At 42.3% G+C, this 27,433-nt stretch overlaps 1 protein-coding gene across 2 annotated transcripts in view; it reads right to left on the bottom strand.

The window, feature by feature from the left end:
• LOC134340410 (signal transducer and activator of transcription 5B-like) overlaps nt 1–27,433 on the bottom strand; it is a 156,956-nt gene that overhangs the window by 58,063 nt on the left and 71,460 nt on the right. For both annotated transcript variants that reach the window (XM_063037613.1, XM_063037612.1), the window contains 4 exons: nt 8,769–8,910; nt 6,157–6,298; nt 3,949–4,044; nt 322–529 (listed from right to left, as the gene is read on the bottom strand). In XM_063037613.1, the coding sequence (XP_062893683.1) occupies nt 322–529; nt 3,949–4,044; nt 6,157–6,298; nt 8,769–8,893 (571 nt within the window). In that variant the 5' untranslated portion in view covers nt 8,894–8,910. The remainder of the gene's footprint in view (nt 1–321; nt 530–3,948; nt 4,045–6,156; nt 6,299–8,768; nt 8,911–27,433) is intronic.

Here is a 27,433-nt window from a genome sequence, read left to right as displayed (position 1 = left end):
TGTATCTTCTCCACGATCACGAGTTTTTCCCAAGTCCCGTGGTTTCCTCCAAATTCCCAAGACATGCTAGTTGATTAAGAGGTTGCTGTATTTTACCCTTTAGTCTAAGTTAATGGCAAAAAAAAGAGGGGAACTGATGGCCATTTGTGAAGGAGGGCTATATATAAGGAAATAAAGAAGTGGAGAATAGGACTATTGTAATTTCTCCCTTCAGAACCAATATGGACATAATTGGCCAAATGGCCTCTGTGTACTTTTACATAAGATACTTTAGGATTTTAAACTTCCTAAAAGATCTCTTGATATCTGCTTCATACTCACTCTGGAAACACCGTGACGGTTGTTGCTGCTCACGTTCAAGAGCCTCATTGATTTGTTGAATTGCACTGCGGTACATCTGAATGCTCTTGATTAAGTTGTTCAATAAAGTTAACTGCTGTACTACATTTGCATCGTCTTGCTTCATCCTTTCGCTGCTGGTGGTTGGAAAAGTTTGAGCTGGTAAAGGGTTAGGTAGACCAACATTGACCTAGAACAAAACATGAGGAAATATCTGCAATTGAAGCTTGTATAGTATCTTTATCCTCCACAAAAGTGAATATTTATTGGGTGAATACATACCTTTTATTTGTAAATTCTATCCATGAACATAATATATGATTCTATTTTACAAAAGTCTCTCACTTGAAAGCCAAAATACTGCAGATCCTAAAAATCTGAAAGAAGCAGAAGATGCTGGAAATATTCAGCACGTCAGGTAGCTGCTGTGAAGGAAGAAAGAAAGCTTAACATTTCAGGTTGATGACCCTCCATTGAAAGCTCACCTTTCTGATAAAATGTCACAACCGGAAACATCAACTCTCTCTCCACAGACACTGCCTGACGTATTGAGTATTTCTAAGATTTTCTATTTTTCTCTCTTGGACAAATAACTGACTTCACTCTCCTACTTTATACTGTAACTCCTGGATATAATTTGGGTTCTATCAAAGTTTGGCTGCACTCTACCAGTTCAAATTCTCTCTCTCTCTCGTGTGTGTGTGTGTGTGTGTGTGTGTGTGTGTGTGTGTGTGTGCGCGCGCGCGCGAGACTTTTACACAACATAGAATATAAAAAATATTAAATAACTAGTGTAAAAAGTGAGCAAAAATATTGAGATAGTGTTTATGGATTCTTTTTCCATGAAAAAATGTGATGGCAGAGGGGAAGAAGCTGCTCCTAAAACATTGAGTGTGTGTCTTCAGCCTCCTGCACCTCCTCCCTGATGGTCGTAGTGAGAAGAGGGTATGTCCTGGGAGGAGCCAGCTGAGTCTCCAACCCTCTGCAGCTTTTCCCAATCCTGTGCAGTGGTCCCTGCATACCAGATGGTGATGTAACCAGTCAGAATGCTCTCCACAGTACATCTGTAGAAATTTGCTAGAGTGTTTGGTGACATACCAAATCTCCTCAAACTCCTGGTGAAGTATAGCTGCTTCATAATTGCATCAACATGTTAGGCCCAGGTTAGATCAGAATAGATATTTAAGAGACTGCTAGATAGGCACATGGATAATAGAAAAATGTCATCCCTTGGAGGACAAAAAGAGGAATTAATACTGGGTAATGAGGAAATGGCTGAGGCTTTGAATGACTATTTTGTGTTGGTTTTACATGTCTAACACGCCAAAGGGAGATGTTATGGATATGATGGGAGGTGCGGACCTCAATACAATGGCTATCACTAAAGAGGTATTGCTGAGCAAACTTGTGGGCCTCAAGATAGATAAGGCCCCTGGTCTTGGTGGAATACATCCCAGGGTACTGAAAGAAATGGCAGAGTTATAGGAGGGGCTCTGGTGATAATTTACCAAAATTCTCTGGCAGATTGGAAGATGTCGAATGTCACGCCACTGTTCAAAAAAAGGATATAGGCCAGCTAGATTAACATCTGTAGTTGGAAAAATGCTTGGGGCTATCATTAAAGGAGGAATAGCAAGGCATCTGGAAAGAAATGGATCCATCAGGCAGACACAGCATGGATTCAGCAAAGGCAGGTTCTGTTTGACAAAATTACTGGAGTTCTTTGAGGATATAATGAGCGCAGTGGATGGGGGGGGGGGGAAGCAGATGGACGTTATTTACTTGGATTTCCAGAAGGCATCTGATAAGGTGCCACATAAAACACTTATCCATAAGATAAGGACGCAGAGAGTTGGGGTGATGTATTAGCATGGATAGAAGATTAGTTAACTAATAGAAAACAGAGAGTTGAGATACATGGGTGTTACTCTGATTGGCAATCAGTGTTGAGCGGTGTGCCACAGGGGTCAGTGCTGGGCACGCAACTGTTCACAATATACATTAACAATCTGGAAGCGGGGATCGAGTGTAGTGTATTGAAGTTTTCTGATGATACAAAATTGAGTGGAAAAGGAAATTATGCAGAGGATACAGAGAGTCTGCAGAAAGATACAGATAAGTTAAGTGAGTGGGCAAGGGTCTGACAGATGGAGTACAATGTTGGTAAATGCAAGGTTATCCACTTTGGAAGGAAAAATGAAAGAGCAGATTATTATTTAAATGGAAATAATTGCAGCATGCTGCTGTGCAGAGGGACTTGGGAGTGCTTGAGTATGAATCAAAAAAGGTTGGTTTGCAGGTGCAGCAGACTATCAAGAAAACAAATGGAATGTTGGCCTTCATTGCCAGAGGGATTGAATTCAAGAGCAGGGAGGTTGTGCTGCAACTGTACAGGGTACTGGTGAGGCCACACCTGGAGTACTGCGTGCAGATCTGGTCTCCTTACTTGAGGAAGGATATACTGGCTTTGGAGGCAGTGTAGAGGAGGTTCACCAGGTTGATTCCAGAGATGAGAGAATTAGACTATGAGGACAGATTGAGTTGCCTGGGATTGTACTCGCTGGAATTCAGAAGAATGAGAGGAGATCTTATAGAAATGCATAAAATTATGAAAGGGATAGTTAAGATAGAGACAGGAAAGTTGTTTCCACTGGTATGTGAGACTAAAACTAAGGGACATAGCCTCAAGATTTGGGGGAGTAGATTTTGGACGGAGATGAGGAGGAACTGCTTTTCCCAGAGGGTGGTGAATCTATGGAATTCTCTGCCCAATGAAGCAGTGGAAGTCTACCTCAGTAAATATATTTAAGAGAAGTTTGGATAGATTTTTGCACAGTAGGGGAATTAAGGGTTATGGGAAAAAAGCAGGTAGGTGGAGATGAGTCCACGGTCAGATCAGCCATGATCTTATTGAATGGCAGAGGAGGCCCGATGAGCCAGATGGCCAACTCCTGCTCCTTTTTCTTATGTTCTTATCTTTAATATGATGTTTCACAGAAGTTTTTAAATATTTTGAATGATGATTTTGTTATATTTATAAAAAGGTAAAATGGTTAAAAAGTCAGTGTCAAACAATTTAATCAATTTTAAGACGTCACTAAAAGATACGCCTGTCAAAACTCTTTGGACTACTATTTGTATTATTTACCAATAATACAACCATATCAACAAAGTTGTTCTTCCATAGTAAGGTGCCAATTTATCCATAGAAAACTCCTGTGGACTCCTATAAGTGTATCAATAAATATGAACTGATGGGTTATGATCAATATAATAAACAGTTCTTTTCTATGGTGACAGTGCTCCTGGACTCAAGAAACAAATAAAATCAGCCTTGTTGTTTATATCTGTGTTTCTTGTATTTGTGATTTTAGCTACCTGTTATGGCTTGTATAGCACTTTGGTCAACATGGGTTGTTTTTAAATGTGCTTTTAAATAATTTGACTTGACTTGACTTGACTTGACTTTTGTTTAGAGAGACCCATTCTACCAGACACCTTGCCTGGGCTTTGAGTGCAGTTATGATATCAAGATCCTTCACTGAGTCAGTCCAAGAGTTATCAAAATTAAAATTTATCCTGCACACTTGGAAAGGATTCTATACTTACACTGCTCTGCTGAAGCTCCTGAAACAATGTATTTTCTTGCATCAAGAGGTAGTTCATGGTATTCACGAATTCCAAAGGCCGCTGATCAAACATATTCTGTCATGCAGAATGAAATATTGATTAAAATATTATATTAGAACTATTGCTATCAAATAATTACAGTAAATACAAGTAGTCACAGTATTTCTGATTCATTAGAACGAGGCAGCTGCAGTTGTCTGCTCTCAATGCAGTGGCTTTTACACTGGAATAAAAAAAAGTCAATAACCCCTTCCCCATGGCATAACTTATTGGGAGCCAAAATCAAGTCCCATTTTCAGGTTAAGCAGCATTCAAAAGTGATGAAAACTGACAGCCTGGTGAGGAGTAAAGATGGAGGGTGGAAAGTTAAGGCAGGGAAAGAGGCATTATTATGCCAAGAGGCATGGATGATAGATATCCCATAGACGTTTTTACAAATTTGCTTAAAATTTAAATAGTGGGGTTTGGACTTGTAAAGTACAGAGAGAAAATAATAGTGAACAAACTACACAATAATAGTGAACAAACTACCGTAAAAAAGCTTCGATCACTGAGCAACCTCAGGACTTTTGCAATGCTAGACTGGCACATTATCTGGACCATTAGATATTACTCCTTTTAACTTAACATCTCAATCCACTGCTAGCTCAGTTTTTTTCCTACATATTACATAATAGTACAAGAAATTTTCCCCTGAGCCCAGTAAGTTTAAAGAGATTATGAGAAACAAAGACAGTGAATTTAGAGGGAGTATGAGAAACAGGACCCCAGTGAATTTGAAGGGTGTGTGGGAAATGGGGTTTAAAGGGAATCACAGGACACAGGGTCTGGTGAACTTAAAGGGAAATTGTGAAACAGGCCCAGATGAGCCAGATGGCAAACGACCAGAATTTTTAAACAATCAAGAGAATTGATTCATTACTCAGGGAGCATTATTCAGGGTGGGGAAATATCACATCATGGCTTGAAAGGAATTGCAAGCAACTTGGCAATTTAAAATGACTTGAGCTTGACTGGATTCAGGATTGGTTAGCACAACTGCAACATTTTTTTTCAGATCAAAAACAAAAAATTGCTGCCTGACCAGTTCAGTTCCTTAGGCAGCTTGTACTTTGGTTTTATTCCGATGACTATCACAAGATCACCTACAGGCAGAACTGTTCTGCAGGGAAATGTTGACAGAACACTAGGTTAGAATACTCAGTCAATCTTGAAATGAAACCTTCCAATGCACTAAAATAATTTTAATCATTATAATAATGGATGTTGGAAATAATATTATTGGAATTGTTTTCAACATGTCAGCTCATTATGGAATATAAACATGCCCGCTTGTTGTCGACACATTAGAAACCAGATGAGTTCAATATGTGTGTACAAATATCACTTTCAAAATTAGGTTTCATTGACTTCAGCAAGTTCATCCCTCTCTTAGTGGTAGATATAGACCATGACTCTGGCCAAACAAGCAGCATGGTAGTGCAGATACTATAGCTGCTACACCACAACTCCAGCACCCTGGTCTCAATCCTGACCTTGAGTGCTATCTGCATGGAGTTTGCATGTTCTACGTGAGACTGCGTGGGTTACTTCGGGTGGCCTGGTTTCATCCCACATCTCTAAAGCATGCAGGTTGCTAGGTGAATTGGCCACCGTAAATTGCTCTTAGTGTGTGGTAGAATCTAGGGGGATTTAATGGGAATAGTGCAAGATTAGTATAATTGGGTGTTTAATGGTTGACACAGACTCAGTGGGACAAAGAGCTTCTTTCCATGCTGTATGAGTGTAAATACATTTGAGTATTCTAATCTACCAGTTAGTAGTCAATGATGGTTAGTTATAAGTAGTACCTTGGCCAAAAGTACAGTGGTGATCAATGGATAGTGATATAGAATGGCAAGACAAAGATTTGTACCCCACAATATGAGCTGCCGACCTAAGCACTACACATTAGTCAGCAAGGGAGAAAAATACAGCAGATTCTCTGCCCAGGCTCTGAATGTGAATGGTGTAATGCTGGCGAAAACCTAAGGAAATGAATATATTACCTTAAAAAGATAGACAACTCTAAACAGCTTGGTAATTAAGTAACATGTAGACAGATCCATTACTATCAATCCTTTACTGCTCGATCATGTTAAAATACTGATTAAGCAAGTGTCCTCTTAATTGTACCCTGCACCATACCTTGAAGTAAGCTGCATATTCATTCAGTTTGCAATTTAGTGGATATGACATGTGACTTGATACTTTCCGTAATTCAGACACCATTGTGTCTAATAGATTTCGAGCAAGGTTTTCATGGGAAGGGTTTCTGTTAATGGAACTCCTAAAAGAAAAGAGACAAAATAAAACTTTTCACACAGACACTTCTCTCCCCAACTCAGACTTCATGGGGAGAATTACATTATTTCAAATCCACAATTCACTAATTCACTGCTGAATACTAGATGTTTGGTGTGAAAAATGACAGATGGAATTTAATGCAGATAAGTGCGAGGTGTTGGACTTCAGCAGGACCAACCAGGGTAGGTCTTAGTCAGTGTATGGCAAGGCACTGAGGATTGCAGTAGAACAAAGGGATCTGGGAATACAGGGATCAATTGGCTGGGATCTAGGTCCATAATTCCTTGAAAGTTCCGTCACAGGTACATAGGATCATAAAGAAAGTTGTTGACACATTGGCCAACATAAATCAACGTACTGCATACAGTAGTTGTGAGGTTAAGTTGAAAGTGTACAAGACATTGGTGAGGCCTAATTTGGAGTATTATGTGCAGTTTTGGTCACCTCCATACAGGAAAGATATAAAAAAGTTTGAGAGAGTGCAGAGAAAATTTACAAGGATATTACCAGGTCTGGAGGAACAGAGTTATAGGGAAAGTTTGAACAGGTTAGGACTTTATTCTCCAGAGCATAGAAGAATGAGGGAAGATTTGACAGAGGTATACAAAATTATGCTGGGTATAGATAGGGTAAATGCAAGCAGGCTTCTTCCACTTAGGTTGGGTGAGACAAGAACTAAAGGTCATGGGTTAAGGGTGAAAGGTTAAATGTTTAAGGGGAACATCTTCACTCAGAGGGTGTGAGAGTGTGAAATGAGCTGCCAGCACAAGTGGTGGATGGAGGTTTGATTTCAATAGTTAAGAGAAATTTGGATGGATACATGGATGGGGTATGAAGGGCTATGGGTGCAGGTCGATGGGAATAGACAGATTAATGATTTAGTTCAGTATGGAGTAGATGGGCCAAAGGGCCTGTTTCTGTGCTGTAGTGCTCTATGACTCTAGGACTAACAGAAATGGGCATGATTGTGATGACGCTCCCTTGTCATGACAAAATATTTGTTAATACTGCCATGTTCACATATGTGAATGGAATGCAGGATAGCTGACAGCACTTGCAGGCATTTACAAGAATTTGTACTTTAAGAAAGGAAGGATATGGAAAAAAATCTACACTTAATCTTTTCCACCAGTTTTAAGATGAACAGAAAAGCCATTATTGAATAATTAAGATTGAAGTTACCCTGTTTCTTTTCTACTTTATTAATCCGGGAATTTATAGCAGACAAGGTTGTGGAAGGATATACTCTCAGTGTTGTATAATTTATACATTCTTTGATAATAAATGTTCTTTGAATCAGAATCCCATTGTCTCTCATCTTGATGATAACAACATTCCAGGCAAAGGTGGCCTGGAGTTCCAGAGCTATAGCTCTGTTGACAGCTACTCAAAACCTTATTGTACTAACTTTACCCCAGCTGCTTTTTCAAGTGGATAAGTTGGCTCCAGTGACCGCATATCAGAGAAGGCACACCTTAAACAATGGAATTTCTTCATGCCACGCCCATGAGGTGAACTACCATCCATCAAGCTTAGTGCCAGATACTAACCATCAGGAAAGGAAAATATTGTTTCTTTTTTTTCTTTTTTTTCCTCTTTTTGCAATGATTTTATATGTTCATACGGGGAAAATATGTGCTGTGTGTTTAATATCCAAACGTTACTTAAAATGTTACGATGCTATTGACTTATATAACCATATAACAATTACAGCACGGAAACAGGCGATCTCTGCCCTTCTAGTCCGTGCCGAAAGCTACTCTCACCTAGTCCCACCGACCTGCACTCAGCCCATAACCCTCCATTCCTTTCCTGTCCATATACCTACCCAATTTTTCTTTAAATGATAATATCGAACCTGCCTCTACCACTTCTACTGGAAGTTCTTTCAACACTTCAAGCTCCCCGTCCTCCCCTGATAATTGACTTATCACTATATTCATGCGAGGAAAATATGCGCTGTGTGTTTAATATTAAATTCGTTAGATAAACCCTTTTAGAAACGAAATTGAGTGTATTAGCCCCTTATTACCAATATTCCGGTCGTGATGAACCCCCCCCCCCACCGAACAGAATCGCCAAAAACCGAAAATATTGTTTCTAAAAGGATATTTCAAACAGTTATTCCTCTCTTAGATTTGGAAATGGGCATATCTATTCAACCACATACTCTATAACAATTCAGTAAAATATTGAGGAGGTAAAGCACACACCCATCAAGAAAAAAACACCGTTGGTTTATTCACTAATCAAGCTAGCAATGAACCACATCAGAATTCCCAACTGTGATATTGGAAATCAATAATTTAGTGTTTTCTAGTAAAATACACTAAAAATCTATGCATCAGTTAGTAGTGTACATACAAGGGGGAAATATAAATGCAGGAAATTTGGGAGAATTACCCGAGAAAAAAAGCTAGAAATACAGAACTGGAGAGTAAGCCCAGACTGACCATGGCTGTTGCTCTATCCATTCAGCAAGATAATGTCTGACTTCAATGGGGAAATGTTTTTCATACAATTCCTGGAACCGAGGAAGGAACTGTTGATGTTTCATTATCTCACTCCAGAATGCCATTCTTTATCTTTGAGTACCTGAAACAAAAATATGTATATTTAGTATTTTATTTTCAAAGATATCAATGAACAGACAGGAAGGATAAGATGACAGAACACAAACCAATCCTCATGAGTAGGAGGGCTTTGGCTCAGTGGGGCTTGGGCGTTAATGGGTCGAGGCGAGGTAGGTTAACTGTGTAGAATACAGACAGGAAGTATGTGTGTGAGGTTGGTGTTCTGTGCTCGGTGTCAGATGTGGGAAGTCTGGGAGACTCCCAGCATCCCGGACGGCCACATCTGTGCCAGGTGTGTCGAGCTGCAGCTCCTTAGGGACCGCATTAGGGAACTGGAGATGCAGCTCGATGACCCTCATCTGGTCAGGGAAAGTGAGGAGGTGATAGAGAGGAGCTATAGGCAAGTAGTCACACTGGGGCATCAGGAGACAGATGAGTGGGTAACAGTCAGGAGAGGGAAGGGCAGGAGTCAGATACTAGAGAGCACCCCTGTGGCTGTACCCCTCGACAATAAGTACTCCTGTTTGAGTACTGTTGGGGGAGACGGCCTACCTGGGGGAAGCAATAGTGGTCGCGCCTCTGGCACAGAGTCTGGCCCTGTGGCTCAGAAAGGTAGGGAAAGGAAGAGGAAGGCAGTAATAGGAGACTGTATAGTTAGGGGGTCAGATTCTGTGGACGCAGGGAAGGAACTCAGATGGTAGTTTGCCTCCCAGGTGCCAGGGTCCGAGGGGTTTCTGATCGCGTACACGATATCCTGAAGTGGGAAGGTGAACAGCCAGAGGTCGTGGTATATATTGGTATCAACGACAGAGGTAGGAAAAAGGAGGAGGTCCTGAAAACAGACAGACTACAGGGAGTTAGGAAGGAAGTTGAGAAGCAGGACCTCAAAGGTAGTAATCTCGGGATTACTGCCTGTGCCACATGACAGTGAGTATAGGAAGAGAATGAGGTGGAGGATAAATGTGTGGCTGAGGGATTGGAGCAGGGGGTAGGGATTCAGATTTCTGGATCATTGGGACCTCTTTCGGGACAGGCGTGACCTGTACAAAATGAACAGGTTGCATTTGAATCTGAGGGGGACCAATATCCTGTCTGGGTGGTTTGCTAAGGCTACTGGGGAGAGTTTAAACTAAAAGTGCTGGGGGGTGGGAACCGAACTGAAGGGACGTAGGAAGGGGCGGTTGGCTTACAAATAGAGAAAGCTCGTAGACGGTGCAAGAGGGAGGATAGGCAGGTGATAGAGAAGGGACGCACTCAGACCGATGGTTTGAGATGTGTCTATTTTAATGCAAGAATCATCATGAACAAAGAGGATGAGCTTAGAGCCTGGATCAGTACTTGGAGCTATGATGTTGTGGCCATTAGAGACACTTGGATGGTTCAGGGGCAGGAATGGTTACTTAAACTGCCAGGCTATAGATGTTTCAGAAAAGATGGGGAGGGAGGCAAGAGGTGGGGGCGTGGCACTGTTGATCAGAGATAGTGTCATGGCTTCAGAAAAGGAGGAAGGCATGTGGGTGGAAGTTAGAAACAGGAAGGGGTCAATAACTCTACTGGGTGTTTTTTATAGACCACCCAATAGTAACAGGGACATAAAGGAGCGGATAGGGAGACAGATTCTGGAAAGGTGTAATAATAACAGGGTTGTTGTGGTGGGAGATTTTAATTTCCCAAATATTGATTAGCATCTCCCTAGAGCAGGGGGTTCAGATGGGGTGGAGTTTGTTAGGTGTGTTCAGGAAGGATTCTTGACACAATATGTAGATAAGCCTACAAGAGGAGAGGCTATACTTGACCTGGTATTGGGAAATGAACCTGTACAAGTGTCAGATCTCTCAGTGGGAGAGCATTTTGGAGATAGTGATCACAATTCTATCTCCTTTACAATAACACTGGAGAGGGATAGGAACAGACAAGTTAGGAAAGCATTTAATTGGAGTAAGGGGAAATATGAGGCTATCAGGCAGGAACTTGGAAACATAAATTGGGAACAGATGTTCTCAGGGAAATGTACAGCAGAAATGTGGCAAATGTTCAGATGATATTTGTGTGGGGTTCTGCACAGGTACGTTCCAATGAGACAGGGAAAAGATGGTAGGGTACAGGAACCGTGGTGTACAAAGTCTGTTGTAAGTCTAGTCAAGAAAAGAAAAGAAAAGCTTACGAAAGGTTCAAAACACCAGGTAATGATAGAGATCTAGAAGATTATAAGGCGAGCAGGAAGGAACTTAAGAATGAAATTAGGAGAATTAGAAGGGGCCATGAGAAGGCCTTGGTGAGTAGGATTAAGGAAAACTCCAAGGCATTCTGCAAGTATGTGAAGAGCAAGAGGATAAGATGTGAGAGAATAGGACCAATCAAGTGTGACAGTGGAATAGTGTGTATGGAACTGGAGGATGTAGCAGAGATACTTAATGAATACTTTGCTTCAGTATTCACTACGGAAAAGGATCTTGGCGATTGTAGGGATGACTTACAGTGGACTGAAAAGCTTGAACATATAGACATTAAGAAAGAGGATGTGCTGGAGGTTTTGGAAAGCATCACGTTCGATAAGTCACCGGGACCAGACGAGATGTACCCCAGGCTACTGTGGGAGACAAGGGAGGAGATTGCTGAGCCTCTGGTAATGGTCTTTACATCATCAATGGGGATGGGAGAGGTTCTGGAAGATTGGAGGGTTGTGGATGTTGTTCCCTTATTCAAGAAAGGAAGTAGAGATAGCCCAGAAAATTATAGACCAGTGAGTCTTACTTCAGTGGTTGGTAAGTTGATGGAGAAGATCCTGAGAGGCAGGATTTATGAACATTTGGAGAGTCATAATATGATTAGGAATAGTCAGCATGGCTTTGTCAAAGGCAGGTCATGCCTTACGAGCCTAATTTTTTTTTGAGGATGTGACTAAACGCATTGATGAAGGTAGAGCAGTAGATTTAGTGTATATGGATTTCAGCAAGGCATTTGATAAGGTACCCCATGAAAGGCTTATTGAGAAAGTAAGGAGGCATGGGATCCAAGGGGACATTGCTTTGTGGATCCAGAATTGGCCTGACCACAGAAGGCAAAGGGTGGTTGTAGATGGGTCATATTCTGTATGGAGGTCGGTGACCAGTGGTGTGCCTCAGGGATCTGTTCTGGGACCCCTCCTTTTCGTGATTTTTATAAATGACCTGGATGAAAAAGTGGAGGGATGGGTTAGTAAATTTGCTGATGACACAAAGGTTGGGGTGTTGTGGATAGTGTGGATGGCTGTCAAAGGTTACAGCGGGACATTGATAGGATGCAAAACTGGGCTGAGAAGTGGCAGATGGAGTTCAACCCAGATAAGTGTAAAGTGGTTCATTTTGGTAGGTCAAATATGATGGCAGAATATAGTATTAATGGTAAGACTCTTGGCAGTGTGGAGGATCAGAGGGATCTTGGGGTCCGAGTCCATGGGACACTCAAAGCTGCTGCGCAGGTTGACTCTGTGTTTAAGAAAGCATATGGTGCATTGGCCTTCATCAACTGTGGGATTGAGTTTAGGAGCCGAGAGGTAATGTTGCAGCTATATAGGACCCTGGTCAGACCCCACTTGGAGTACTGTGCTCAGTTCTGGTTGCCTCACTACAGGAAGGATGTGGAAACCATAGAAAGGGTGCAGAGGAGATTTACAAGGTTGTTGCCTGCATTGAGGAGCATGCCTTATGAGAATAGGTTAAGTGAGCTCAGCCTTTTTGGCACAACTTTGAGGGCCGAAGGGCCTGTATTGTGCTGTACGTTTTCTATGTTTCTATTTTCTCTTTGGAGCGGTGGAGGATGAGAGGTGACCTGATAGAGGTGTATAAAATGATGAGAGGCATTGATCGTGTGGATAGCCAGAGGCTTTTTCCCAAGGCTGAAATGGCTAGCACGAGAGGGCACAGTTTTAAGGTGGTTGGAAGCAGGTACAGAGGAGATGTCAGGGGTAAGTTTTTTTATGCAGAGAGTTGTGAGTGCATGGAATGGGCTGCAGGTGATGGTGGTGGAGGCAGATATGATAGGGTCTTTTAAGAGACTCCTGGATAGGTACATGGAACTTAGGAAAATAGATGACTGTGGGTAACCCTAGGTAGTTCTAAAGTAAGGACATGTTCGGCACAGCTTTGTGGGCCAAAGGGCCTGTCTTGTGCTGTAGATTTTTTACGTTTCTATGTTTCTAAGTGGAGAGAGTGAGTAATTTCAAGTTCAACACCCAGGGTATGCACTTTTCTCACTGTTACCATCAGGTAGGAGGTACAGAAGCCTGAAGGCACACACTCAGTGATTCAGGAACAGCTTCTTCCCCTCTGCCATCCGACTGAACCCATGAACGCTACTTCACCATTTTTAAAAAATGTCTGTTTTTGCACTAACTATTTAATATGCATATACATCTTTAATTCAGTTTTTTCTATATTTATCATGTATTGTATTATATTGCTGCCGCTAAGTTAACAAACTTCACGACATATGCTGGTGATATTAATCGTGATTCTGATTTACACAAGTAATATCTTCATAACACATACTGCAATTATCAATAGCATCCCTGGATTGTGACTCATCTGCAAACTATGCAGAATGAGCTGATCACAGCTCTAACTGGCCTCAGTACTTTTTCTTACACATGTAACAAAGAGAGAAAAAAATTACTCAGGTTGTGGTTAATTTTCATTTTCCAATAATTGTACAGAAAAACTACTCCAAGGAGGTGATGTTTTGCACTAAAAAGGGTCAACTATTATATCAGAAGCACAGAAAACGTTAGAAACACTAGGCCAGGCAGCAACTATGGTACCATCAATTCTGACGAATCACTCTCTCTCCATTGAAGCTGCTGAACTTGTTGAATATTTTCTGATTTGATTTCAGATTCCATAGTAACCGCACAATGTGCAGTTGATCGATACACCAGTATGAACAATTATGCAATATAAATGAAAGCATGCTGCACCAGAACAGGGTAGATTGCTATGTATAAAAAACATATTGACTTCTTTATGAATAGGAACAATGATGCAATATTCCGAAGTCCCCTAACTACCTCCTGATTCTTGCTGACAGAGCATATTACCATCTAATTGTACTTACTGTACTTTCAAAACTTTGGCTTGAAACGTTGACTGTTTATTTCCCTTCCTAGATGCTGCCTCACCTACTGAGTTCCTCCAGCATTTTGTGTGTGTTCTCCATTATTCACCAAGCCTGATTTTACTCTTCATTGACTTTGTTGGAGGTTTTTAAACTTACATTCAGTGGCCATTTTATTAGGAATAGGAGTGAGTGGAACTCGGCATAGCGTTCTGCTGCTGTCGCCCATTCATTTGAAGGTTCAACATGTTGTGCGTTCAGAGATGCTCTTCTGCACACTGCTGTTGTAACATGTGGTTATTTCAGTTACTGTTGCCTTCCCATCAGCTTGAATTAGCCTGGCCATTCTCCTCTGACCTCCCTCATTAAAAAGCTGCTTTCGCCCACAGAACTGCTGATCACTGGATTTTTTTTGTTGTTTTTCACACCATTCTCAGACTGCTGTGCGCAAAAATCCCAGATCAGCAGTTTCTGAGATACGCAAACTACCGCATCTGGCATAAACAATCATTCCACAGTCAAAGTCACTTAAGATCACATTTCTCCCCCATTCTGATGTTTGGTCTGAACAACAACTGAACCTCTTGACCATGTTTGCATGCTTTTATGCACGGAGTTACTGCCACATGATTGGCTGATATATATTTGGATTAATAAGCAGGTGTACAAGTGCATTTAATAAATTAGCCACTGAGTGTACATAGTAGCTTATTTCAACCAAGTTGGTTTTGGGCTGAAGAGGAACACATTTTCTTTCCTATATGATATAGCTGAACCAAATTTGCTTTTATAACAAGTTGGCAGCTCCTTTTAAAATAATTGAAGGATGAGTCAACAAAGTGTGCATTAATCATCAAAAGGATTAGACAATGTCAGCAAAGATTTTGGGAAGGGAATTTGCACCTGACAAAGCTACTAGAATGTTCTTGAGAGGGTAACTGGTAGAGTGGTGAAGGGTGAACCTGTGGATGGAAAGGAGCTTCAAGGCAATTTAGACAAACTGAGTGAGTGGGAAAATACATGGTGATGCAGTAAACATGGATAAATGTGAAGTTTGGGAAAATAGAAAGGTAAAGTCCAACTTAAGTGGTGATAAATCTGGGGAATGTGCAGCGAGACCAGGGTGTTCCTTTTTCTAATTAGATGCTGCACTGGACCATAAACTAAAGTGATGAAACTTTAATAAACTTATTGGTAATGAAGTGCTACAGGATAACCATGATACATGAATGTTATTTCTTTTTAGCTACTCAAATGTCTCAAAGCATGAAACGCACACCATACACAATTTTGAACATTCAAATTGCAATTCATTATAAGCCCGAAAATTTCAAAAACATCACAATTGCATCACACATCCACCAAGTACAATTGAATTATTTTCTGAATAAAACAGCTTGCTGAGTAAAGTTGTCTACAAAATCAATTTAATTCTTGAAAGTGCACATTCTGATAACCATCATAGTTCCTGTTTATTTAAATCAGGAAAAGGCTGATCTGCTAGTGACAACATACGAAACTAACACCTAGACCTACAATGGTGTATAGAGCATTAAATCAAATCAAATGTGCCATGCTATGCTGAATTTTTTTCTTTATGAAGTTGCTGTTCCACTGAGATAACTTAGGGCAGATGACCTTCAGTAAATGACAGAAATTACTTTCTCAAAAAATTTCCCTAGAAATCCTATCACATTGCAATCAGGCACTTGCTGCACCTTTGACAGACAACAGCAAACTGCTCCAAGGCCCTCTGTGAATGCAGCATGTTTAGACATGGAGACAGCCATGCCACTTCTGTGAAATCCTGTTGTTCACCACTGGGCCGCAGATGACATGGGTCACCCGTGCAGAATGAGGCCTTTGCAATGAATGCGACACTTTCTTAAGTGGGGCTTCCTAAGGAGGTCCCAGGCTACCGAGTCCTGCCCTTCCAATAATCACTTACGGTTGCACCTGTTTTGTGACTTTATACATTTTCAAACTGTATCAGCCAGTGGTCAGCATGTCCAGGACGGATTCCTGTCACAGTTTGTGGACAGGCCGACCAGGGGGAATGCCATACTAGATCTAGTACTAGGTATTGAACCGGGTCAGGTCACAGATCTCTCAGTGGGGTAGCATCTGGGGGACAGTGACCACCGCTCCCTGGCCCTTAGCATTATCATGGAAAAGGATAGAATCAGAGAGCACAGGAAAATTTTTAATTGGGGAAGGGCAAATTATGAGGCTATAAGGCTAGAACTTGCGGGAGTGAATTGGGATGATGTTTTTCCAGGGAAATGTACTATGGACATATGGTCGATGTTTAGAGATCTCTTGCAGGATGTTAGGGACAAATTTGTCCCGGTGAGGAAGATAAAGAATGGTAGGGTGAAGGAGCCATGGGTGACAAGTGAGGTGGAAAATCTAGTCAGGTGGAAGAAAGCAGCATACATGAGGTTTAGGAAGCAAGGATCAGATGGGTCTATTGAGGAATATAGGGAAGCAAGAAAGGAGCTTAAGAAGGGGCTGAGAAGAGCAAGAAGGGGGCATGAGAAGGCCTTGGCGAGTAGGGTAAATGAAAACCCCAAGGCAATCTTCAATTATGTGAAGAACAAAAGGATGACAGGAGTGATGGTAGGACCGATTAGAGATAAAGGTGGGAAGATGTGCCCGGAGGCTGTGGAAGTGAGCGAGGTCCTCAATGAATACTTCTCTTCGGTATTCACCAATGAGAGGGAATTTGATGACGGTGAGGACAATATGAGTGAGGTTGATGTTCTGGGGCATGTTGATATTAAGAGAGAGGAGGTGTTGGAGTTGTTAAAATACATTAGGACAGATAAGTCCCCGGGGCCAGACAGAATATTCCCCAGGCTGCTCCACGAGGCGAGGGAAGAGATTGCTGAGCCTCTGGCTAGGAACTTTATGTCCTCGTTGTCCATGGGAATGGTACTGGAGGACTGGAGGGAGGCGAATGTTGTCCCCTTGTTCAAAAAAGGAAGTAGGGACAGTCCAGGTAATTAAAGACCAGTGAGCCTTACGTCTGTGGTGGGAAAACTGTTGGAAAAGATTCTTAGAGATAGGATCTATGGGCATTTAGAGAATCATGGCCTGATCAGGGACAGTCAACATGGCTTTGTGAAGGGCAGATCGTGTCTAACAAGCCTGATAGAGTTCTTTGAGGAGGTGACCAGGCATATAGATGAGGGTAGTGCAGTGGATGTGATCTACATAGATTTTAGTAAGGCATTTGACAAGGTTCCACACAGGCTAATTCAGAAACTCAGAAGGCATCAGATCCAGGGAAGTCTGGCCAGGTGGATTCAGAATTGCCTTGTCTGCAGAAGGCAGAGGGTCATGGTGGAGGGAGTACATTCCAATTGGAGGGTTGTGACTAGTGGTGTCCCACAAGGATCGGTTCTGGGACCTCTACTTTTCGTGATTTTTATTAACAACCTGGATGTGGGGGTAGAAGGGTGGGTTGGTAAGTTTGCAGATGACACAAAGGTTGGTGGTGTTGTAGATAGTGTAGAGGATTGTCGAAGATTGCAGAGAGACATTGATAGGATGCAGAAGTGGGCTGAGAAGTGGCAGATGGAGTTCAACCCGGAGAAGTGTGAGGTGGTACACTTTGGAAGGACAAACTCCAAGGCAGAGTACAAAGTAAATGGCAGGATACTTGGTAGTGTGGAGGAGCAGAGGGATCTGGGGGTACATGTCCACAGATCCCTGAAAGTTGCCTCACAGGTAGATAGGGTAGTTAAGAAAGCTTGTGGGGTGTTAGCTTTCATAAATTGAGGGATAGAGTTTAAGAGTCGCGATGTAATGATGCAGCTCTATAAAACTCTGGTTAGGCCACACTTGGAGTACTGTGTCCAGTTCTGGTCACCTCACTATAGGAAGGACGTGGAAGCATTGGAAAGGGTACAGAGGAGATTTACCAGAATGCTGCCTGCTTTAGAGAGTATGCATTATGATCAGAAATTAAGGGAGCTAGGGCTTTACTCTTTGGAGAGAAGGAGGATGAGAGTAGACATGATAGAGGTGTACAAGATAATAAGAGGAATAGATAGAGTGGACAGCCAGTGCCTCTTCCCCAGGGCACCACTGCTCAATACAAGAGGACATGGCTTTAAGGTAAGGGGTGGGGAAGTTCAAGGGGGATATTAGAGGAAGGTTTTTTACTCAGAGAGTGGTTGGTGCGTGGAATACACTGCCTGAGTCAGTGGTGGAGGCAGATACACTAGTGAAGTTTAAGAGACTACTAGACAGGTATATGGAGGAATTTAAGGTGGGGGGTTATATGGGAGGCAGGGTTTGAGGGTCAGCACAACACTGTGGGCCGAAGGGCCTATACTGTGCTGTACTATTCTATGTTCTATGTTCTCTATGGATCATCTTGCAGGCCTTTCAGGAGAACAAGATGGGTAGTGGGGGCTGTAGCTAGTAGTGTGATCACTTGAGTCGAGCATGAGGTCCTCCCAAGGGGTTAATTCTTAATGCAGCACACCTGTGCGTGTTTTGTTTAATGTGGGAGGCTGATGTACAGGCAGCCACTGCACAGTCCTGGACAGATTGGGGTCAGGGTCCAGTGGTATGGATGCAAGACGACTGGGGACCCTTCCCTGCTGCAGCCTTCCTCTTCCCTCTGTCTTTGCGATGTATCATCATCTGCCTCCAGCTCCACCTTTGATGTCCTGTTTGGATCGCTCTTTGCCCTTACCGCCATGGGTGACCTTACCAGGAGCTAAGATACTATTGCTCTCAGGATCTCAGGAACTGACAAGCCTCTCGGCCACGACAAATTGACGATCTTCAGGAGAAGCTTGTGAGAAGATTTCCCAAGCAGACTATCAAAACTAACTGCCAGAATACCTCATTGTCACATCTCAACAAAAAGCACTAAGAGCCCTCTTGGCCAGCAGTTCGAGGGACCCCTCCCTGTCAGATTATTCCTGCACAGTTGGTGCCTCATCTCAACACATGCTGCCTCAAAACAGCTGTGATAAGGATGAGACAATCATGCATTTGCAAAGATCTAGAAAAGGATGCAAGGGTCCTTGCCATGGTTCATCCTGAGCAGCTGAGTAACAAAGGACTCTCTGATCTGCTGGTTGTTCTCAGGGACACACTTTGAGACAAACATCAAGTGCTGCCAGAAGAACATCAAGTTGGTAAAAGATGCACTTTAATCCACCCGAAACTTGTCGGACTTCCAGTACAAGATGTCCAGAAGGGAATGCTGAAATGCTTTTACTCAATGTCAGCAAGACCAAGGAGCTGATTATTGACTTCAGGAGGAGGAAACCAGAGGTCCATGAGCCAGTCCTCATCAGGGGAAATCAGAGGTGGAGAGGGTCAACAACTTTGAATTTTCAGTGTTATCATTTCAAGGTCCTGGTTCAGGAACAGTTATTACCTCTCAAACCTCAGGCTCTTGAACCAGAGTGGATAACTTCACTCACCCTATCACTGAAATATTCCCATAACCTGTAGACTCATGTTCCTGATACTTATTGCTTATTTATTATTATTATTGCTTTTAATTCTTTTTGTATTTGCACAGTTTGCTGACTTTTGTACACTGGTTGTTTGTTGGTCCTGTTGGTGTGGGTTTTCATTGATTCTATTATGGTTATTGGGCTTACTGAGTACATCTGCAAGAAAATGAATCTCAGGATTGTATATAGTCACACACAGTGTATGTACTTTGATAATAAATTCACTTTGAGCTTTGGAAATTGGCAAATTGCAAGCTGCAGGACTATGTACTGAGCAAAGCACTGAAGCTTGCTGTAGACAACAGAAAGCCGTCATAGGGAAGGACTTCAGTCTAATTTCTTGCTGCTAATGGACAGTGAGGCGTGAAGCCCTTTGTGAAAGCCTCTCAAACACTTGAAGTTTGCGTCATCCAAAGAGACCATGTGTTGCAATGGTACTGTGTATACAGAGGTGCAAACGCTACAAATGCACAGACTGGACAGCACTATGAATGTGAAAAAAGCCATGTACTGTATATTTCTCGTGTCTATTTTTAAACATAGAATGCAGAACAGTAGACCTTTCAGACTACAACGTCTGCATTTTAATAAATAAAGTTTCTTCTTGAAGTTAAGAGAAGTGTTTTCACTGAAAAGCTGGGAAGAGGGAAAGGAGGAGGAGGGAAAGGAGAAGGAGGTAAAGGACAAAACCAAACAGGTCCATCCCTCACTCGGCTGCCCCTTTGGCAGCAATTCTAAGAACTAATCAAAGAAGAAATGCTCCCCGTATTCATCTCCATCACCATCTGTAAGTCTTATCCCTCTCCATCTCTGCAACCATCTCCGCCCTACACCCTTGAATCTCTACGCTCCTCAAATTTTGGCTTTTTGAGTATCCTTAAATTTAATTACATCACCATTGTCAATGGTACCTTCAACATTTTCCCTGGGCTCTAAACTATGGAATTCCCTCCCTAAATCTCTGTCTCTCTTTCCTTCTGTAACATACATGCCTATGCTTGAGTTTGTGGTCACCTATCTCCTGAGCATTAGCCTACTGAAGCAAATTTGCCTCTCACCCAACCTCTCCAACAGCTTCTGGCAATGAACTGATTAAATCTGGGCACAGCCAAGGGACCAGAATTTGAGGGGCAGAGAAGAGTAGGGTGAATGGGGGTGGTGAGAACCACCTGGAGATAGAGAGATAGGTAGATAGAGATAGAGATAGAGAGAGAGATGGAGAGAGAGAGAGATAGAGAGAGAGATGGAGAGAGAGAGAGATGGAGAGAGAGAGAGAGAGAGATGGAGAGAGAGAGAGATGGAGAGAGAGAGATAGAGAGAGATAGAGAGAGAGAGGAATGGCTGTGGGACACTTGTGGTTCCTTCCAGCAGTATATTGTGTAGTGTAGTTTAGTGGTTGGTTGATAAGTATTATCTTGTCTCTTTCACTGTTTCTCTTTCTTTCTGTATTTAATTCTTTATTGTTGTTGTTCCTTTTTGAGCTTTGTGGCACATCGGGCAGCATTATTGCTGTGTCTGTAGAATTTGACTTTTTTTTAAAATGAGGCTGAGTTGCCAGCTCAGTGCTGAACCCAGCACAATGGAAAGCTTGGATTCAAACTCAGGACCATTTGCCTCGAAGTCCAGTACTGATGCCACTACACCACTGGTTGGCTATTTAATTCTTTATAAAGTCTAATAAGTCATTAAAAATTCTAACATATAGACAGTGCCTCCTATGTTTGTGAATACCTCTTGCTGCTGAATAAGAAAAAGACAAGGAACAAATTTTAAAATATTTTCATTACAACAGAGTAACAATTGATAATCAAAACTGTGGTTATGGGTCAAGATGTTGTGCTTTAATAGATGATCAGACTAAAAATATTCCCACTTTAAATGGTCAAAGGGTACTCCTATTGTGGATCTATGGTGACAGACATCTCTCTTGATAAGGAATTCAATGTACTTGATGGAAAGGCAGCCACAACTTGGATCAATTTGCATAATGAAAGAATAAACAGGCAAGGAACAACTCTGCTTTCCACAGGGATCACTCCCTATGCGACTCCCTTGTCCATTCGTCCCCCCCCATCCCTCCCCACTGATCTCCCTCCTGGCACTTATCCATGTAAGCGGAACAAGTGCTACACATGCCCTTACACTTCCTCCCTTACCACCATTCAGGGCCCCAGACAGTCCTTCCAGGTGAGGCAACACTTCACCTGTGAGTCGACTGGGGTGATATACTGCGTCCGGTGCTCCCGATGGGGCCTTTTATATATTGGCGAGACCCAACGCAGACTGGGAGACCGTCTCGCTGAACACCTATGCTCTGTCCGCCAGAGAAAGCAGGATCTCCCAGTGGCCACACACTTTAATTCCACATCCCATTTCCATTCTGATATGCCTATCCACGGCCTCCTCTACTGTCAAGATGAAGCCACACTCAGGTTGGAGGAACAACACCTTATATTCCGTCTGGGTAGCCTCCAACCTGATGGCATGAATATCGACTTCTCTAACTTCCGCTAATGCCCCACCTCCCCCTCGTACCCCATCTGTTACTCATTTTTATGCACACATTCTTTCTCTCACTCTCCTTTTTCTCCCTCTGTCCCTCTGAATATACCCCTTGCCCATCCTCTGTTTGTTTCCCCTCCTCCCCCTTTTCCTTCTCCCCGGACCTCCTGTCCCATGATCCTCTCGTATCCCCTTTGCCAATCACCTGTCCAGCTCTTGGCTCCATCCCTCCCCCTCCTGTCTTCTCCTATCACTTCAGATCTCCCCTTCCCCCTCCCACTTTCTAAATCTCTTACTAGCTCTTCTTTCAGTTAGTCCTGACGAAGGGTCTCAGCCCAAAACGTCGACTGCACCTCTTCCTAGAGATGCTGCCTGGCCTGCTGCGTTCACCAGCAACTTTGATGTGTGTGGCGACAAACTCATCTTCAGGAGAAAGATACTGATCTGGAAAGATGTGCATTCTTTGCACTCTGTGAATGGCAGTGAAATAGGTACGGCACTATTGAAGAGGAGCTAGGCGCTGGGATAGATCAGACATGACTGTAATGAATGACGGTTTGAGAGGCCCTATATATTATTGCATATAAATACAGCTGCTAAACAAAGACTTAATGACTTCCATCTTCATTGCCTGCCGCAGATTCTTGGCATTTTATGCAGGGAAAATAAAGTTTCCGACTTTATGTCTCTGAAGAAAATATGGTAGATAAGCCCTACAGTCAGATGAAGGCACTTCTGCTGATTCAGAAACATGGCAGCTCTTTCAGTTTGTGCACATGCAGAATGGTCATAATGAGCATTAGAACTTTCACAAGCCTTGGGGATTAATACAATTATGTCACATTTATATGAATTTCAATTACCAAAAAATGTTAAATTCCTTTGCTCAAAGTATTGATGGAGATGATTGGACCATCAGACCTGCTAGATGATACAGCTCAATTGAACTCCCCTCACAGCATCGCTGCACATTCATTCTGCCTGTATTTCCAAAATGAGCTTCTTTGATTTGACTGAAAAAATTAAGCACCAGATAAACTTGTACTTCATACTGAAGAGATATTAACCATCCTTCTTCAAGTTCAGACATGATAGGTTTCGTTAAATTCTCTTAGGTGCACCTCTTTATGTAACGTTATTTCATTTTGAGCACAATCATGACTCATCCCTTTGTTATGCTATGCAGAGCTATGCCATGTAAATGGCATACTGCTCACTACAAGACAGTTTTTAAAATGGTGAAGTGCAGGAGCTTCTACTTACTGCGGGAGTTCACTTATTGCTATTTACACCCCCCCCCCCCACCACCACCATGCTATTGCTGGGAAAGCACTACAGGAGCTCTATGATGCAATCTGCGGCCTTGATGCCACTCACCCCTAATTGTTGCTGGTGACTTTAATTATGCCAACTTAAAAACAATCCTACCAAAGTTCTACCAGCATGTCAACTTTGCAACCAGAGGAGGGAGTATATTAGACCTGGTCTACACTAACATTCATGGAGCCTACACAGCTATCCCACATCCTCACTTCAGGTACTCAGACCACATATCAGCTTTGCCAATTCCTGCATACAGACCACTGGTTAACGAGTCAAATCAGTTCACAGGGAGATCAGGATCTGGCCAGAAGGTACCACTTCAGCACTGCAGGACTGTTTCAAAAGCACAGACTGGAGCATGTTCAGGGAGGCGGCTACCTACAATCATCACGTCAACACTGATGACAGGATCGGTGACTGGCTACATAGGAAAATGCATCAGGGACGTTACCCTGATTAGACACTACACTACCGGGGCAAACCAGAAACCATGACTGACTGCAGAGGTTCGTGCACTGCTTTGGGATCAGGACGGTGCCTTCAGATCGGGGGCTCAAACCACATCAAGTTCACTGACGATTGGCCTCGTCAGCAACAAGGATGAGTCGGCACACAGGGAGGAGGCAGAGAGGCTTGTCAAATGGTGCACGAACAACAACCCGACTCTCAACGTGGACAAGACAAAAGAGATGATTGTAGACTTCAGAAAGGCACAGGTCAACCACTCTCCATTGCACACCAATGGCTCTGCCATGGAGGGAGTGAAGAGCACAAAGTTCCTTGGTGTGAGCAGAACAGACGATCTAACTTGGACCCACAACACCTCCTCACCAGCCAAGAAGGCACAGCAGCATCTACACTTTGAGGCGATTGAAGCGTGCAAGGCTCCCCACCTCCATTCTAACAACTTTCTACAGGAGCACCATTGAGAATGTCCTGTCTGGCTGTATCATTGGGTGGTTCGGAAACTGCAAGGCATCGGTTAGCAAGGCCCTACAGAGCATAGTAAAAACTAATAAGAGGATCAAGATCTCCTTCATCCTCATTTGTGACATTTACCAGGAGATTTGTAGATGAAGGTCCCAAGGCTTTGTTGAGGATTCTCACCAGCCATCCCACAATCTCTTTGACCCACTAGCATCAGGAAGGAGGTACAGAAGCATCAGGACTAGGACTACCAGACCATGTGACAACTTCTTCCATCAGGCTGTCAGACTAATGAATAGCCTGCCACCACTGAGGTCTCGTCACTAGGACAGCAAACTGTTTACTTGTGCTGTGCTTACATGCATTTTGAATTCTATTTTATTAACTTGTTTATGGTAACATTTAGTTCCATGTGCTGTGTGTGGTACATGTATTGTGAATGCACAGTGGTCTGGGAAAACGTTGTTTCATTTGATTGTATATATCAACAGTCAGATGACAATAAACTTGAAATTGAACTTGAGATCCTGAATTCTATCCTCTCAAAAGTTAGAGCTTACAAAACTCATTTCATGATTACTTCGTCCTTGTCACAGCTAAATTTTAAAATTAGAGATGCAACATGCATGCTGAACTTTGGCAAGATCTAGTTCTACAGTTATACTATAACTATATTCTAATAGTTCAAAGTAAGTTGTTAGTTTTGCTCACTCAGCCAGTCACAGAGTACAGCAGTTGCACTGTGAAAGGTGGAAATCCACGATGAGCTGCAGGGTGGACACCAACATTTTATGACTGTACTTGCCATGTGTCCAGCAACAGAGGAACAATACGTTGAAGAGTGAGAGGTACCCTTCAACCATCAGGCTCCTGAATTAGCATGGATAAATTTTAATCATCTCAACACTCAACTGCACAACCTATGGACTCAATTTCAAAGACTCTGCAATTCATGCTCTCGGTATCGTTTATTTATTATTTGCTTTCTTTGTATTTGCACAGTTTGTCTCCTTTGGACGTTCAATGTTTGTCAGTCTTTCTGTGTAGGTTTTTATTGTAGGTATTTCTTTGTTCTGTGAATGCCTGCAAGAAAATGAATTTCAGGATAGTATATGATAATATATATGTACTTTGATAATAAATTGAACTTTGAGAGGATCAGGATATGCTTCACATCCCATCCCAGTTTGTTACTAGTGAGGACTAGTGGCTCCATTCATTTGGGAGTTTTTAAATTATTGTGTGTTTTAAATACAATTAATTTTAAAATCATTTAAATCTATATGAATAATTTTTAAATCTAGTAGAGGTATTTGAAAACAAAAATTATTGAGCTATTAAAGGCTTTAATAGCTAACTAATTTTAATAGCTTTTGATTAAAAAAAGCTCTTCTATGGGCAGAGCTTTAGGAAATAACATCATTGTTCAGAGCCCTTTGTTGTATCTCTGTTGTGCTGCTTCATTCATCCTTCTACATCAAGAAGCTGAAAGGTAAACTGAAGGAAAGTGAATACAGGCAATCAAATGGGAACTACAGGGGGCAGGCATACATAGTGGGCCAGGTTCAAGAGAACCTGGCACAAGGAAAGATGGTTTTTGCACTGTTGATCTGACTTCATAATGGGAAGGATAATCCACACAATTCAGCACAAGCAATGATCGTGGCTAATCACCGTCCAGCAATCCTCCAATTTAATCCTAGCCTAATCACAGGACAATTTACAATGACCAATTCACCTACCAACCGGTACGTCTTTGAACCCTGGGTCACTGGTACTGTAAGGCATTGTGCCAACCACTACGCTACTGTGCTGCCCCAGTATATTACATTAACATGTATGGAAACATATTAATTATTTTTGTTTTAAAGTGTAAACAGGAAATAGTTAAAGTAATTTTTAAGATAATATCCTTATTTTATTTTTAAATTCTGCATAATTGAGAGGGCTAATCATTCATTCCCACAGCTTTAAATAGTGACACTTTGGAGTACATGCCACTACATAAACATAAGAAATAGCAGAAGTCCATTCAGGCTCTCTCATTCATTGAGAACAAGGGTGACCTTCCACATCGGTGCCACTCTCCTGCACTAACCTCATATCTCCCAGTCCTTTTGATATCCAAAAATCTTTCAAATCCCTGTGATTATCTATGTCAATCTCTATCAACGTCTATCAATAACAACTGAGTCTCTGAAACACTGGGACAGGAATTTAACTTCTTCTCAGTGATGAATGGCCAACCCCTTATTTTGAGACCATTAGCCCTGGCTTTAAACATCCCAATCAGGGGAAATAGCAATGCTATATTTACCCTGTCAAACCCTGTAAGAGCTTTAGACACTTCAATGAGAACAACTCACATTCTTCCAAACTCAAGGCAGTCCAGGCTCAGTCAGTTTAACCTCCCCTTGTATAATAAACCTGCTCTAGTGAGATTACTCTAATGAACGCCTGACACTCTGTCAAACTTTTCTTCAGACAGTGAGACCACACCTGTACACAATATAATTACAGCAAGACATATGTACTCTTGTACTCAGATGTTGATGAGGTGTGCAGAAGTGAGATAGATTGGCTGGTTGAGTGGTGTTACAACAAGAACCTCACACAACATCAGTAGGATCAAGGAACTGATTGTGGATTTCAGGAAGGGGAAGTTGAGAGAACACACACCAGTCCTCAGTGAGGGATCAGTGATGGAAAGGGTGAGCTGTTTCAAGTTCCTGCACCTAACACATTGATACAATCACAAAAAAAGGCACACCAACAGCTCTGTTTCATCTTTGCTGAGATTCAGTCTGTCACCAAAGCCATACAAATTTCCACAGATGTATGGTGGAGACCATTCTGACTGGCTGCATCACCACCTGGTTGTGTCACTGCTCCAAAGCACAGGATCGCAAGAGACTGCAGATGGTTGTGGACTCAGCCAGATCCATCACAGGCACAACCCTCCCCAACATCGAGGACATCTTCAAAAGGCGGTGCCTCAAGAAGGTGGCATCCATCATTAAGAACCCTCACAATCCAGTACATACCCTCTTCTCGTTACTACCTACTGCGAGGGGGTACAAGAGCCATACTTAAAGATTCAGGAACAGCTTCTTCCTCCTACCATCAGATTTCTGAACTATTCATAAACCCATGAACACTACCTCATTATTCTTCTTTTGTACTATTTATATTATTTTTCTAATTCATAGTAGTTTT

This window comes from Mobula hypostoma, chromosome X1 (genome assembly GCF_963921235.1).
Source record: "Mobula hypostoma chromosome X1, sMobHyp1.1, whole genome shotgun sequence".
Lineage (NCBI taxonomy): Eukaryota > Metazoa > Chordata > Chondrichthyes > Myliobatiformes > Myliobatidae > Mobula > Mobula hypostoma.
This window is presented reverse-complemented; position numbering and strand designations above follow the sequence as displayed.